The sequence below is a fragment of the Orbicella faveolata genome, unplaced genomic scaffold, assembly GCF_042242905.1.
Source record: "Orbicella faveolata isolate gen_17 unplaced genomic scaffold, um_ofav_v1 contig_13, whole genome shotgun sequence".
In the NCBI taxonomy this organism is placed as follows: Eukaryota; Metazoa; Cnidaria; class Anthozoa; order Scleractinia; family Merulinidae; genus Orbicella; species Orbicella faveolata.
Genome location: NW_028301540.1, coordinates 22,178,240 through 22,191,355, shown reverse-complemented (window position 1 = coordinate 22,191,355; position 13,116 = coordinate 22,178,240). Strand labels below are relative to the sequence as shown.

General features: G+C 38.5%; 1 protein-coding gene across 1 annotated transcript; it reads left to right on the top strand.

Moving 5' to 3' along the window:
- Nucleotides 1-2,486: 2,486 nt before the first annotated feature.
- LOC110068932 (myeloid differentiation primary response protein MyD88-A-like) lies at nucleotides 2,487-8,439 on the top strand. The gene is made up of 5 exons (XM_020776353.2): nucleotides 2,487-2,848; nucleotides 4,447-4,506; nucleotides 6,030-6,053; nucleotides 7,353-7,601; nucleotides 8,098-8,439. The coding sequence occupies exons 1-5, from the start codon at nucleotides 2,575-2,577 to the stop codon at nucleotides 8,265-8,267; spliced, it is 777 nt and encodes a 258-aa protein (XP_020632012.2). The 5' UTR covers nucleotides 2,487-2,574; the 3' UTR covers nucleotides 8,268-8,439.
- Nucleotides 8,440-13,116: the final 4,677 nt, after the last annotated feature.

The window sequence follows — 13,116 nt, the reverse complement described above, 5'->3', positions numbered from 1 at the left end:
GTTCTTTGAGTTCGTCTTTATCCGGGGGGGGTGGGGGGTGGGTGGGTCTACTCATATTTAAGTGATGGGAACGTACAAGGGATATTGTCTTTAGAAGAGATAAAACGTTGCCTTAAAAAAAATCCTTTACCGCTGGATTTGGATATCATTGTTTGCGAGTTCTTCGTTCTAAATTTGAGTAAGACCACGATTCTAGACCGAGATGTTTGACCGCATTTCCAAACACCGAGAGGAGGGTGGAAAATACGACACGTAGCGGAGCATTTTTGACGAATTTCGAGGTGTTTGGAAATGTGGTCAAACACTGTCTTGAGTGTTCTATACATGTTCTGAATGGAAGCTATAAATTTAGATAAAATAGAGAAATAAAATCGTAAAAATCTCTGCCATTTGAGATCAGATATCCAAACACTATCACGGTCATTTTTTCCTTTGTTTGAACTTGATGAGTTTGAAAAGGACAAAGGAACATGCTTGAAAGAGAGATTTGACCATACAGTTTTGTTTCATTTCCTGGATAACGAGGATCAGAGCTCTCACTCACCTGATCACTTCATAAGAACACCTCGTTATGACCTGCAGTGTATCGATCATAAGCTCGTACATTTTATCTATTAACCTGATTAACACACTTGCTTTCCACCTCCCTAGGAGACTCCCTAGGATGCCTGTCTTGTCCATCATAAATCATACTTATCGTTTGTTGCAGCTTGGATGAAGTTTCGATGTGACTGATACCAATATGGTACCGATAAGATTTCTTATACGAAGAGTTGGAAAAATTCGCCCTGGGGTAACCTGAACATCTGGCCTTAAGAGGAGGGAAGTGGGAAAGAGGAGAAAAGCGAAGGGAAATAAACCCACTTATAAATTTAATACACACTGACATCGATTAATACAACTGAGCAGCGATTCAACGAGAAGTAGCGCTACTTGACCGAGATTAAATCCTTCATTTTTGAACGAGTCTCTCAAAGACTAATTAAATTAATTTACGCTTTCAGTCTAGGTGCCACGAAGTCTGCAGCAATATTTGAACAGTTATATATATATTTTTTTGTACAATTTTTAATGCCATCGGGAAAGTTTCGGCTCGGTTATGAACTTTTTGGTCTCTTTGATAGAGACAAGGGTTGAGATAAACGCACTAGCGTAGTTTGGAAACAACAGATGATATTTCTTGAACCAAGTTAGGCGTAATTCCAAAAGAGATGTCACATTAACTCTCTTGTATTATGCTAACGACGCTAGAACGCATGTGTATGACATGTTAGGGTTCTGCCACAAAGTAAAGTGCTCAACGTTAGTGTGTGATCTTGTATGAAATGTATCTTCTACCTAATATGTAGTTGACACTAACGCATATTAATCTGCTCATACGTTTAGAGCGAATATTGGTTTTGCTCTAAAGAGAAAAGTACCACAAGGAGCGCAAGGGATTTTCTGAAACAAATATATAGCTTTATTAAGTTATCAACGAAGTGACGCAAGTATAATTACGTAGTGTTCACAAGTACCTACCCCCACCCCACCCTACTCCCGTAGTGCTCACAAGTACCTACCCCCACCCACTCTACTTCCTTCCTGCAAGGCCAATTAATTAATTGTACAAAAATTAAAGTTTACACCTTATTGCCATAGTACTTAAGCGGACGTCAACCCCTAAACCATCCCAATAGTGCACTCTGCACTAAAAAGGCCGAATGACATGATACAAGGTTGACTCTTAGGACGCTTTCCATTTAGTCAAACGCTCCAACAAAATCGGTTCTGAGGAAAGTAGTAAACGTTCTTGGATACGTACCACTAGAAAATTTCCTAAAGACACGGAACTTTCAAAAAATAGAAGATATAAGTTCCCTGTTTTGCGGGAATTTTCCAGTTGGGTGAACCAAATAACGTTGACCATTTTCTCCTGAAACCGAAATTTCGGGCAGGGTGGACTGAGTGGGGGGTAGCAGAGAGTGGGTTAGGATTGGAGGTGAACGATAATCGAAATTTTACGGCATTGCAATTAAATTTCTCCACCTGGATTTACATTTACTATAAAGTGATGAATGGGATCCTGTTATGGTCAAGCATATATGTCACGAAATTCAAAACTCTCTTTACAACAATTTATTCCACAAGAAGCTGGCAATGAATGGAGGTTACCGGGGAGTGTTGTTATAGAGGGGCATCAATAAGAGATTGCAAAATTCGGCTCTCGAACCGTGTATATTAAAAGACAGGAAGTCGAGAGTGAAATGACCAATATACACAAGAAGGGTTTACAAATATAACTGTATTATTTATGGAGGTATATACACTTCTATAGCTACTTCTAAGAATGTGGGAGAGGGAGAGGTTCTTATGAGGCATTTTCAGGAGCCTTTTCCCTTATTTTTAGCCTAAAAATTACTTATCTCCCCAGGAATTTCTGGTAGTTCAGGAAGTTGAATTTCGAACTTCCGGTTCTCCCCAAGCAGTCACGTGCGCCTGTCGAGGCGGCCATATTGCCATTCGCGAAGTTGGACCTGCACAACAAATGATGTGATTTTTTCCTTTGTTAACTCGAATCTCTAATAAGGAATCATGAGCGAAAAGTTAGTGAGAGACTTAAGCCATGAAGCTCATTTTAGAATGCAAGTGCTTCTCCTTCCTTCCAACCGTGGCCGTGACTGGAAGACATTGGCAGACAAGATGGGCTTCCCTCGTGAGGAGATTTTGTACTTCGAATGCAGAAGAGAACCGGTACTTGAATTAATAAGCAGTTATGAAAGCAAAGGAAAGACCATCTCAGAGTTATTATCCCTTTTAGAAGAGATGGAGAGATTCGATGTGATTGAGGACCTTAAAGAATTCGTAGGTAATCCTCTTGTTTGTGAGCTTAATTTTGTATCTTACAATGTTAGTTCTGTGTTCTTTTGATTACGATATGAGCTTTGTCTGACACAACCGCTCACAAACGTGAAGTCTAGCTGATCAAATAGATAAGCTTTGTTTAATACGAAAGGTATGTTATTTAAACACCTCTCGTTGTTATTGTGCAGTTTAGTAATAACTTGTTTTTTGTACAAATGTTTGCAGTTTGCTTTCGTAGTAAGCTTCATCTAGAATATTCAATTTACTTCACGAGTCGGTAAGCTTGATAGATTGGCAGGCACCCATTGCAGACATTTACACAGAGTAAGCCATTATATAAAACTGTTGCTTTGGGTGCAAAATTGGCAAATAATTACATTTTTACAGGTTATCTGGCAATAGGTGTCACATAATGGGTAATGGGTAACAGGTAAAGAACATATATCATGCTGCAGTTTTACCATCACTGAGAGCCAGAAAGACCTTTAAGCTCACTGGATATCCTAAATAGTGTTCAGGTTCACCTTATCAACACTCACAATTTGAAATTATGCAGACAAAATTTAACTGGTTTGAAAATATCCAAAATGCTGCGTCATTTATTTAACTAATAGACACCGTGTTGCCATGTGTTTGTTCAGTAATAGATCACAAATCATGCAAGGCAATAGCCAAGTGTGTCACTGATGGTCTTACCACATTTTAGCGTCTTCTGTGATCAGTTACCGAACAGACGCATGCCAACATAGAACCTATCTGTTTTGTATAATAAGGAAACAAAAAATTTGCTAATACTGTCATCAATGCAACTGTCCTCCAATCCTCCGTAGGGAAAAAGATGGCGACTGGTACATTTACCCATAGTTCTAAGTGCACGAAAACCTTAACAACGTTCATAAAAACGTACAGAAACGTTATAAAATCTTCAAACCTAGGCTACTTAATGTCCTTGGAATAGGAACGAATATTGTAAAAAAATTGGCTTTCTTTGTGCCTTATAGGCTGTGTTAGGCTCGCAGGGCATTGTGGTAAAATGTGCAGCCGCCATCTTTTTTCCTACAGTGGACTGACCATAACTAAGACTCAGGGCTTGAAAAAAAAAAAATGAATTCTAGCTTGCCCTTGGGACAAGTAGCTCTCAAATTTTGCTTGCCCTGGACAAGTCTTAGTTTGCAATTTTAATGCTTTAGTTGGTAGATGACTTGCCTGATCTCTTGCACATCGGGCAAGTGAGAATGAAAAGTTACTTGCCCAGAAAGAAAATCTACTTGTCGGGGACAATGGGATGGCACTTTTTTTGAGCCCTTTAAGAATCAGTCACTCACAAAATTCACACCAAACTACATCTGGGACCTGAGTGGCGTATTTTCCACAACCTCACTAGAGAGGATATTGATGATGACTAAAAATTACATGGTGGCTTGAAGATATGAATTTTGTTTTCTTGTGTGAAAAACATATTGTTTTTACCACTTGAAAATAAAATTTATATCTCCATGCTACCATGTAATATCCTCTATGTATTTTGTCTGTTCTCTTCATTTTATGGTCAAATGAAGTTAAGTAGATGAGTGATGAAATGAATTTGTATTCTGACTTCAGAAGCAACACCTACGTTAGAAGAAAAACAGCGAGAATGGGAGCAGTGTCAAACTGAAGCTGGTAAGTCTCCATGAAAACTATGACATTACCAAGGTTACTATTTCCACAATCAGTTTCTAGTCTCCTCAGCTGTGGACAAGAGTTTGACAAGAGCATCCATTAACAGCCACTTTTAGCCAATAAGCCCTGGAGTGTTCTTATGTGTACAGTAGTACTGCATCTATTGAGGAAGGGGGCGTACTGAGAAAACCAATGTGGAAAAGCACATAGTGAGCTGTTTACATAAATATGATGGCACAAGGAGAGATGATATATATTTTATTGATAAAAAAAAGTGATTTTCCTTTCTTTTCTCACAGTGTTTTGTAAAAGAAATAGGAAACATCTGTTTCTATTGAGTAGTAGAGACACTTGTAAAAGTTAGGGAGAACTTAAAAAAGTTGTCAAAACACTTGCATGTATCTCATGTTGCAAAGCACGTCTGGTTAACTTGCATTTGTGTTTCTATAACTTGACAGAAACATGGAAAATGTCAAGTCTGTTTCTTAAATTCCTCATATAGCTTTTAAATATTGCCTAAGCACCACAAAGGTAACGGATGCTCAAGATCAAGAGGTTTTAACTTTAAACAAATGGTTCTTCAAAGACACTTGTCTTAAACATTTTATGAGGCTGATTTAGTCTCAACTTCTTTTGCAAGGTTGAGAAAGTTTCAGTTTTGTAGAACAGATATTAAGCCTTGCTGCTTTGGAAGAAGTGAATAGCAGTTGTATCCCCCAAGATATAATTCAGTCATACCAATGATATTTCAGTAAAAGAGTGTCTTATACAGGGAAACTCCAGCCTAAAGAAGTGCCAAGGGACTGGAAGAATATGTTCTTTGATATGGAAGAATCATTAAGAGCAAAACCCAGTGAATGAATTAGTGGAAAATGACAAAGATTGTCTTATTTCTCATTTTTTATGTTGACCAGTGACTTTTGGTTCATTGGTTCACTGGTTCATTCTAGCAGGGTTAAAACCTGGCAGTTGCCATTGCCAGGTTGCCAGTGGCGAATTAAAACCAGCTACCACTGGGGCAGTTGAAAACTGAGGTTTAGTTGCCCGGTATGCAATTACAACAGAAAATATTTCAGTGCAATACATGTATTGTGAAGTACAAGATAAAAATAAAAATAAAATAGCCAGTTCTTGACTGTTGGTTCATTGTGACATTTTATTTCTACAGCTAGTATTGCAACTTGGAAATTGCGCTAGACACACTGAGTCTCTTGAAATCACTAGATGTGTTCTTGAATAAGCATTGTTTGGTTCACTGAAGCATTTCTGTATGGATTGCACCTCTGATTTGAAATGATTGTGGGTTAAGACTTAAAGTGGAGACTAACTGCCTGTAATGTGGTGTGACTCCCTGTATAAACTACCATAGAGCAACACATTTTAAGTGTTTGCTTACAGGAGGTTCATTCTAAAATGACCAGGATAGAAGACCCGCGTGAAAACCAGCTAAGGCTGATGTGGCTTCCTCCATAAATATTTTAACTTTTATTTTATTTACATATGGCTCTTCTCATTCCTTTCAGCTGAAGATACCAAGGCTGAGGCAAGTAAGTAACTCACTTCACATTTTTTCACATTTTTTCACTCATTTCACATTTTTTCATACATCTGTGTTCGGGGGCTGAATAGGTTATTGCTGTTCCAGAAAATATCTGTGCTCCCCATGGAAGACTTTTTGGTTTGAACACTCCATTTCTCTGGAAATTCCAATTTAGCGTCATACTTAACTTTCCTTTGAAAATTTGGCATTAGAGATTCTCACTGACTGGCAATTTTCAGTGAGGTTGGTATAGATATTTTCCCTGGGACCAGGGCCTCACATGACAAATTAGCACACAGTCACTGGCCAGGATTGGATTAGAATCTTTCAGTCTATAGCTAAGGCACAGATCTGTAGCATAGTTCAGTATAATATTTCATCTTGTCATATGGGTAGCTCCAAAAGCAGGCAAGATGAACCAGGTCTTGCACTGTGATTGGCTACTCGAGTGGGCAAGATGGGGCCAGCTTATCCACTTGGATTACCCTTCCATTCACATGGTGTCCATTATGCCATACAATAAATCCCTTATTGGCCAAGCTTGTTTGGTCAAGATGGCTGGATATGGATCTTCTTTTCCTGATCATGGACCTAGACTGCTTGTCAGTCCATAAACACGCAGATAAAGAACTTGGCCAATATCCAACTAAAGTTGAATCCTGCTATTTCGAACTCTCAGGGGAAGTAGAAAATAGTTTAAAATAGCAGGAGTTTGAAATAGCCAGTTTTTAAGATAGATTTCACTCAAAGTTCAAGCAATAAGTTCAAAACTTATTTACTAAAAATCCATTCATAGCACGGTAACATTTGGAATTCTATTTAAAACAACTCACTTTAGTTCATTTCTCTAAGTGACCCCGCGATTGAATTCTCAAGCATTCTCAAGAAAGTTAATGTCAAACCTCATAAGAATGCTTAAAGCATGTGTTATTGTTTTTAACTAACACAAAACATCTGTTTTAATTGGAATATGGATAACTTCAAGTTCAATTTTCTCTCGCGAAAAAAAAAATTTCTCTCGTGGGGTCAGGTTGAGAGCTTAAGTCTCGATAAGTTCTTCTTCTAAGCTGTATTCAAAATATTACCACGCCATGAGGTTTTTATGGTAACTTAATTTTTGCCATTATTGCTTGAATCTTCTGTGGAAATCATCTTACTTACTGAAGGGCAAATCCAAGTGAAACGGTGTTGAGTTCTAACTAGCAGGGTTGAACTGCATATTTATCTCACACTTTTAGTTTACAACCTGAAACTTGTATAATATTTCTTACTATTACTTCTGATGTGCTTATTTTGTTCTTCTTAGTTTCTGAATGCCATGATGTTTACATCGCTTACGCTAAGGATGATCAAGTATTTGTCAATGAAATTGTTACAACATTGGAGCGACCACCATATTGCATGAAAGTGTGCACTGATTACCGTGAGCTTTCGGATACTGCAGCTAAAGCCATTGAGACACAATGTTCAAAAGTCCTGGTAGTATTGTCAGAGAGCTTTAACAGATGTCCAGATGCAGACCACATGGTTAATTTTGCTCTTCATTTGTCTCGAGGTTTGTTCTCACACAGACATTTTAGCTTTCCTTTATGGTTGACTTTATTTGTAGCATCATACTTACTTGTAGCTATTTATCAACTTGAAGTTGTTGAAGGTCAATGCAGTAAATGCAGATTGCCATAGTGAGTTTGTGAAGCTGACATTTGGAGTGCCCTCGGGCAAACTCCCATATGAAAACTTCAGGGATGCTCAGATACTGTCCTATTTGGGCCTGCTGATGGTCAATCAGACTTGTTAATTTTGTTATAGTTTTAATTGAGTTTTATTCAGTGCACTAACATTTTTAAGAGGACATTCTAGGGCAAACTGGCTACCTCGCTTGGTAATACTTATAGTAGTACATGTAATGGAGAAACGTATTTTTATTCTTGTGTTGTCATTGCCTTTTGAGTATGCAGTAAACCACATAAAAATTCAAAGTAGTGCAATTTAGGAAGCAGGGTGTATGCTTTTTCCTGTGCTAATAAAGTTCCATTATGTTTTTTTTTCAGATCTCAGGAAAACCATTCTTATTCCAATTTTGTACAAGTCTTGTGAAATACCAAGAAAGTTACAAATTTTTACTCGTCTGGATTACACCAGTGACAGAGAAAGGCAGTACTTTTGGAAAAAACTAGCTGCATCGCTTGGTTATGATGATAAATGCAATGGAAAGACATAATAATTTACAGTAGTTATCAGCTTCTACTTTTTTTTGTTGTTACTGTCTTTAGAGTACACAGTTATAATGTCTTTTGATTACAACCAAGGGGAAAGACAAAACATTTTATTTTGTAACCTAACCTAATAAGTCAATTGATAATAAGCAGGGCTGTAAACCCATAACACCTGTTACGCCTGAGAATGCTTGATTTTCCCTTGATGCTATGAGTGAAATTACCTGTTGTCAGTAGAATTCACCCACAAAGTAACAAGCTTGCTGCAGGTGTGGAAAACAAGGCTACAGGTGTCTCAAGACTTAATGACAACCCTGGTTAAGGGAATCTAACTCTCAGCTAGGGTACCATAGTAAAAAAAGTGTGTTGTGCTCAACGGGGGGCGGGGGGAGGGGGAGTTGCAAGCACCATATGCGCAATCTCAAACCTGTGTAACTGCTGGTTTTGTCGGTGTGAGGGGCTAAAAATGATGTATAAACAAGCACCAGAGGTGCAAAAACAAAAAATTACCTATTGTGACTCACATAACCACCTGAAAAGGGTCGCAAAAACTGTAGAGGATAAGATGCTCACTAACTTAGCTCCTTATTTGCTTATTAAAGCATTTTACTAACTTGTGGTGAGGCGTTCCTATTTTTTCCTCTTCCACCACCCCAAAAACAAAAGAACGCCTAATCACAGCTTAATGTTTTAAATATCTGTAAAACATGTACATGCCAGAGTATTAGTCAGTGTGGAAGTTTGAGAGAAATACTGGTTTAAAAGCCGTAAGAAAATACTAGCCACTCTGTTACTTGCCTTTAAGTAGCTGCACCACCAATATGCGCAAGTGCAATTTTTTGCTTTTTGATTTTGTCCACAACGTCACGTGTTCAGTCACTGCTGACCGAAAACGTATGGGCTCTGGGGGACAAGATTGTCAAAAAGTCAAGTCGCTGCAAATGCATAGAGTAGTGTAACAGGTTCTTTAAGCCAGTGTATAATGTAGAGTCATAAGTTAGGTTTTAGAGCAGATGTTTTATTGCAATAAAGATGTTTATCAAATAGTTGTTTTGCAAAAAGTAAGTTTTACTTTAATTGTTCACAATGCACTTGAACTTTTTTTAAAAAAAGGACGCTTCGTGTTGCTTAGCAACTGTGGCTCTACAAGTGTATGCGCACTGAGTGCTCGGATAGGACATTACCCTCCACCCATCCCACTGCATTACAAAAACGAGTTTAAAATTTCCACGACATGCGGCCAGTAGTTGACCGGGGCGTTTTTATCAGGTCTATTACTATGGTAACCTTTTGTGTCAAGAAAATGATAACAACATTTTCACCAATGATTGGGAAGAGTTTTGATGCCTTGATTGTACCATCAACTGATAAGGAGTGGTTATAAATATGGCTCATCAAAATCAAAGTCTTGGAAAGTGCTGGAAAGTGCTGGAAACTGTTTTGAGCCACTTTAAGCTGGATGACATATCCCCCATCTGCCCCGATCAATGTTGCAAAATGTCAACATTGTAAGTGGCGTGAAGGGTGCAACTTGCTTGGTGTCCCAATATTAATAATAATAATAATAATAATAATAATAATAATAATAATAATAATAATAATAATAATAATAATAATAATAATAATAATGGCATTTCGGGCAGTATATCCACAGGGTGGCTCTTCGCCTGCCCGATGCTAACTAAATTTACAATTGTAAAAAGATTAAAAGATCTAAGAATTTATATCTATATGTAAACGAGATAAAATTGTGTTTTAAGATATGCTAAAATAAATAAATAAATAAATAATTAATTAAAATTATGCCAGGTGTTCTAAAGCTCTCTTAAAAATAATGTTTTTGGTGTCTTTACAAAATTTAATATAGTCTTGGCAGCACCTCACGTTGCTGGGCAACGTGTTAAATAAACTTGCAGTCTGGTCCTGTAGAGTATTATTAATTAAAGATCTCTCTAACTGAATGCGATTGTAGAACCAAGGCCTTGCACTAATTTTAGTAGTATGCGTGACTATTTTTCTCCTTGGCCTTGGGGTAGGCATCAATATAAACGCAGAAATCAGCCAGTTTTGGTGGACAATAGGGGATTGTTTACCGGCAAACAGATCGGTGTATGAATTTTAGGCCCCAGTTATATGGTCTTGGGTATCCGAGACAACCCTCCCCCCGAGGCAACTTTACCGAGCGTTTACAAGTGAAAACGTAGTCCCTGTGGGCCGAGTCAAAGTTGACCCTGTATGATTATTCATAATCCTTAAAGAATATTCAAATGTACAAATAGCCCTCTTTCTTCGAGTTTCCCTCGGTCATTCGATCACAGTGAGTATTGCCGAGTAATTTTATTTAAAAATCGTAAATCTAGGCATTACGTGACGCTCGCCACGCCGAGAATTGTTACCTCGGCCAGGGTAACTTGGGGGGAGGGTTGTCTCGGGTACCTGAGACCATATTAATGGGGCCTTACTTGCCTAGGAATTGACACTTAGAACTGAAGGATCCTTACATAACTTGAAATATAAATCATTATGCCAAGTCATGTTCCAATACAGCTGGCTGTGATAGTGATAGAGTTTCTATAAAGTTGAGTATAATGTTTCTTTTTTAGATGTTCCCTCTCGTTTCACCTCCAGGAAGTTTGTTTCAAATTTAACCTGCTCGCGTAAGAATTCGATTCAAGTTTATCCAGGGTGCGTGAGCCACTTTATTTACATATCGCATTACTCAATAGTTTCCATCTTCCCTTACGTCTGTTCAGTAAATGATTGCAGATGACGTCAACATGTGACGTTAAAATGTGTGACTAGAATTTGCCCTCAGTAAATTCAAAGTTCTGGACTGTATTTCCTAATTCCCAATAGTTTTCTTTATAGCACATTTGATAACAGGTCAAATATCTGAAAGATGAAGTTCTTTGTAGCCTTGTCATAGAATTACGGCTACACAGTATCTCCAATGTCTACGTACATACATACACACATACACACACAGCTCCTTCATTGTAGAACACTGTGCTGGCTCCAGCGGTGATCAACTACACAGATGCATGTACTTTATTTTCTCTTTAATTTTTTTTTTAATGTTTTTATCTCTAGAAACAACTTGTACCGGTTTTCATGTGACGCCATCATTTTCCAAAATAAAAAAAAATAGCTAATCCTTCTGAAGTTTTAGTTTCCTCAGATAGAAAGCCCTCTAAGGCCCCAGTCCTTGGGGGTTGAACGGTTGGTTGAACCAATAACTATGGTTGAATTTTGCAAAGAAACAAGCTAAAAGTTACCTCGGCCAGGCTAACTCGGGTGGAGGGTTGTCTCGGGTACTCGAGACCATATAAATGGGACCTAAAAAGAACTTGACGTTTTACAACGTTCAAGCTCGACGGGGTTCCTCATGATTTGAAATTTCCAAGTTTTTGCGTTCCGTGACATTAAAGTGACGGGCTGAGAGGCCCGGGGGGGGGGGTACTTTGGGAATTTCTAGGTGGGTATGTGCCGCTGGGACCCTGGAACCCTTAGCCTATACCAGAGCTAGTTCAGCTGAATTTTGCTACCCTATACTAGAGTAAACTTTCCAAATCCCCTCATCTATCGACACTGTTGAGGTTGATCTGCGTAAATTTAAACTTGCCGATTTGAGTTTTTTATATTTTTGAGTGGCAATTCCTGGTTTCCTTAGTCTAGATAAAATCTTCAACCAACTAGTCAGTTTTGTGAAAAGTGATACCCTATTCTAGACCCAAACGCTCTGATTTATATACCCTATCCTAGAGTAAACTGCTTGAAAACCATACCCTTCACAGCGGCACATACCTATATAGCCCATATATGGCAGTGCCTCCCCCCCGGGTCGAGAGGTCTTTCGCGTAGGTCAAAAGAGGAGTTATCGCTCACGTTTTTGATAACTGAATAGTTCTGTACAAGGAGAGTTATTACTTTCGATGTGTCGGAACTCTAGAGTAACATCTTTTGTTTCAATGGCAAAGCTCAGTTGTTTCTGTTACTTTGCGGCCACCATGTTAGACTGTAAATTTGGGTGAAACACTTTTCCGAATATAACGCGCGAATGAAAAAGCTGCACAGACCTAACTCTTGACATGGTTGTTTATAGATCAATCATCTATCATATTCAAGATTCTTGACTTAATTGATTGAATGGCTACGATTTTTATTTTTTATTGCGTGACAGTGTAAACCAGCAAAATGTCGCATCCGGTCCTTGTGTTCACCGTCACGTTCGGAGCCTGCTTTACAGTCATAAACGGGAGGGAAGGCGAAAAACGCGAAAAAGAAGGGAAGGAACTCCTCTCCCTAAGCCTATTAACCCAGATTAGTATCCCTTAGGGCTGTAAATACCTTAACTCTTACAGCGAACTCTCTCGGAACGAACAAAAACATGTTTTAAGTCAGACACGTCTCTAAAACTCACATCTGTGTCATTCTTATGTAACTTGATGCCTACCGTTACTTGAGATAGACCGACACCCCTAACCCTAACCCAACAACAGGCACCTTGAAATAGTCAAAGTTTTTATGCACATTTACATTTAACAGAGCTTTCGCGCTCAATTTCGTGATATCTATATATACTTTTTTGGGGAAGAAGTACTATGAAGAAAAGAATAGAAGTTTCATAAGACATTCCTCTTGACACTTGGTGTGGTGCTGTGAATCACCAGAGCGAATTTGGACACGGAAGTACTTGGTTCCGCAAGGGAATTTTTAAAACTCATGTGAGTAAAGAAGGTTACGCAATTGGGTTTTGCGTTATCCCCCAACGTCCCATTCGGGGGTTGGAGGGCGGGGGGTCTATTATGTCTATGAATCCAGTGCGTTCTCCTGTTCTCCTAACTGCCATAGCTG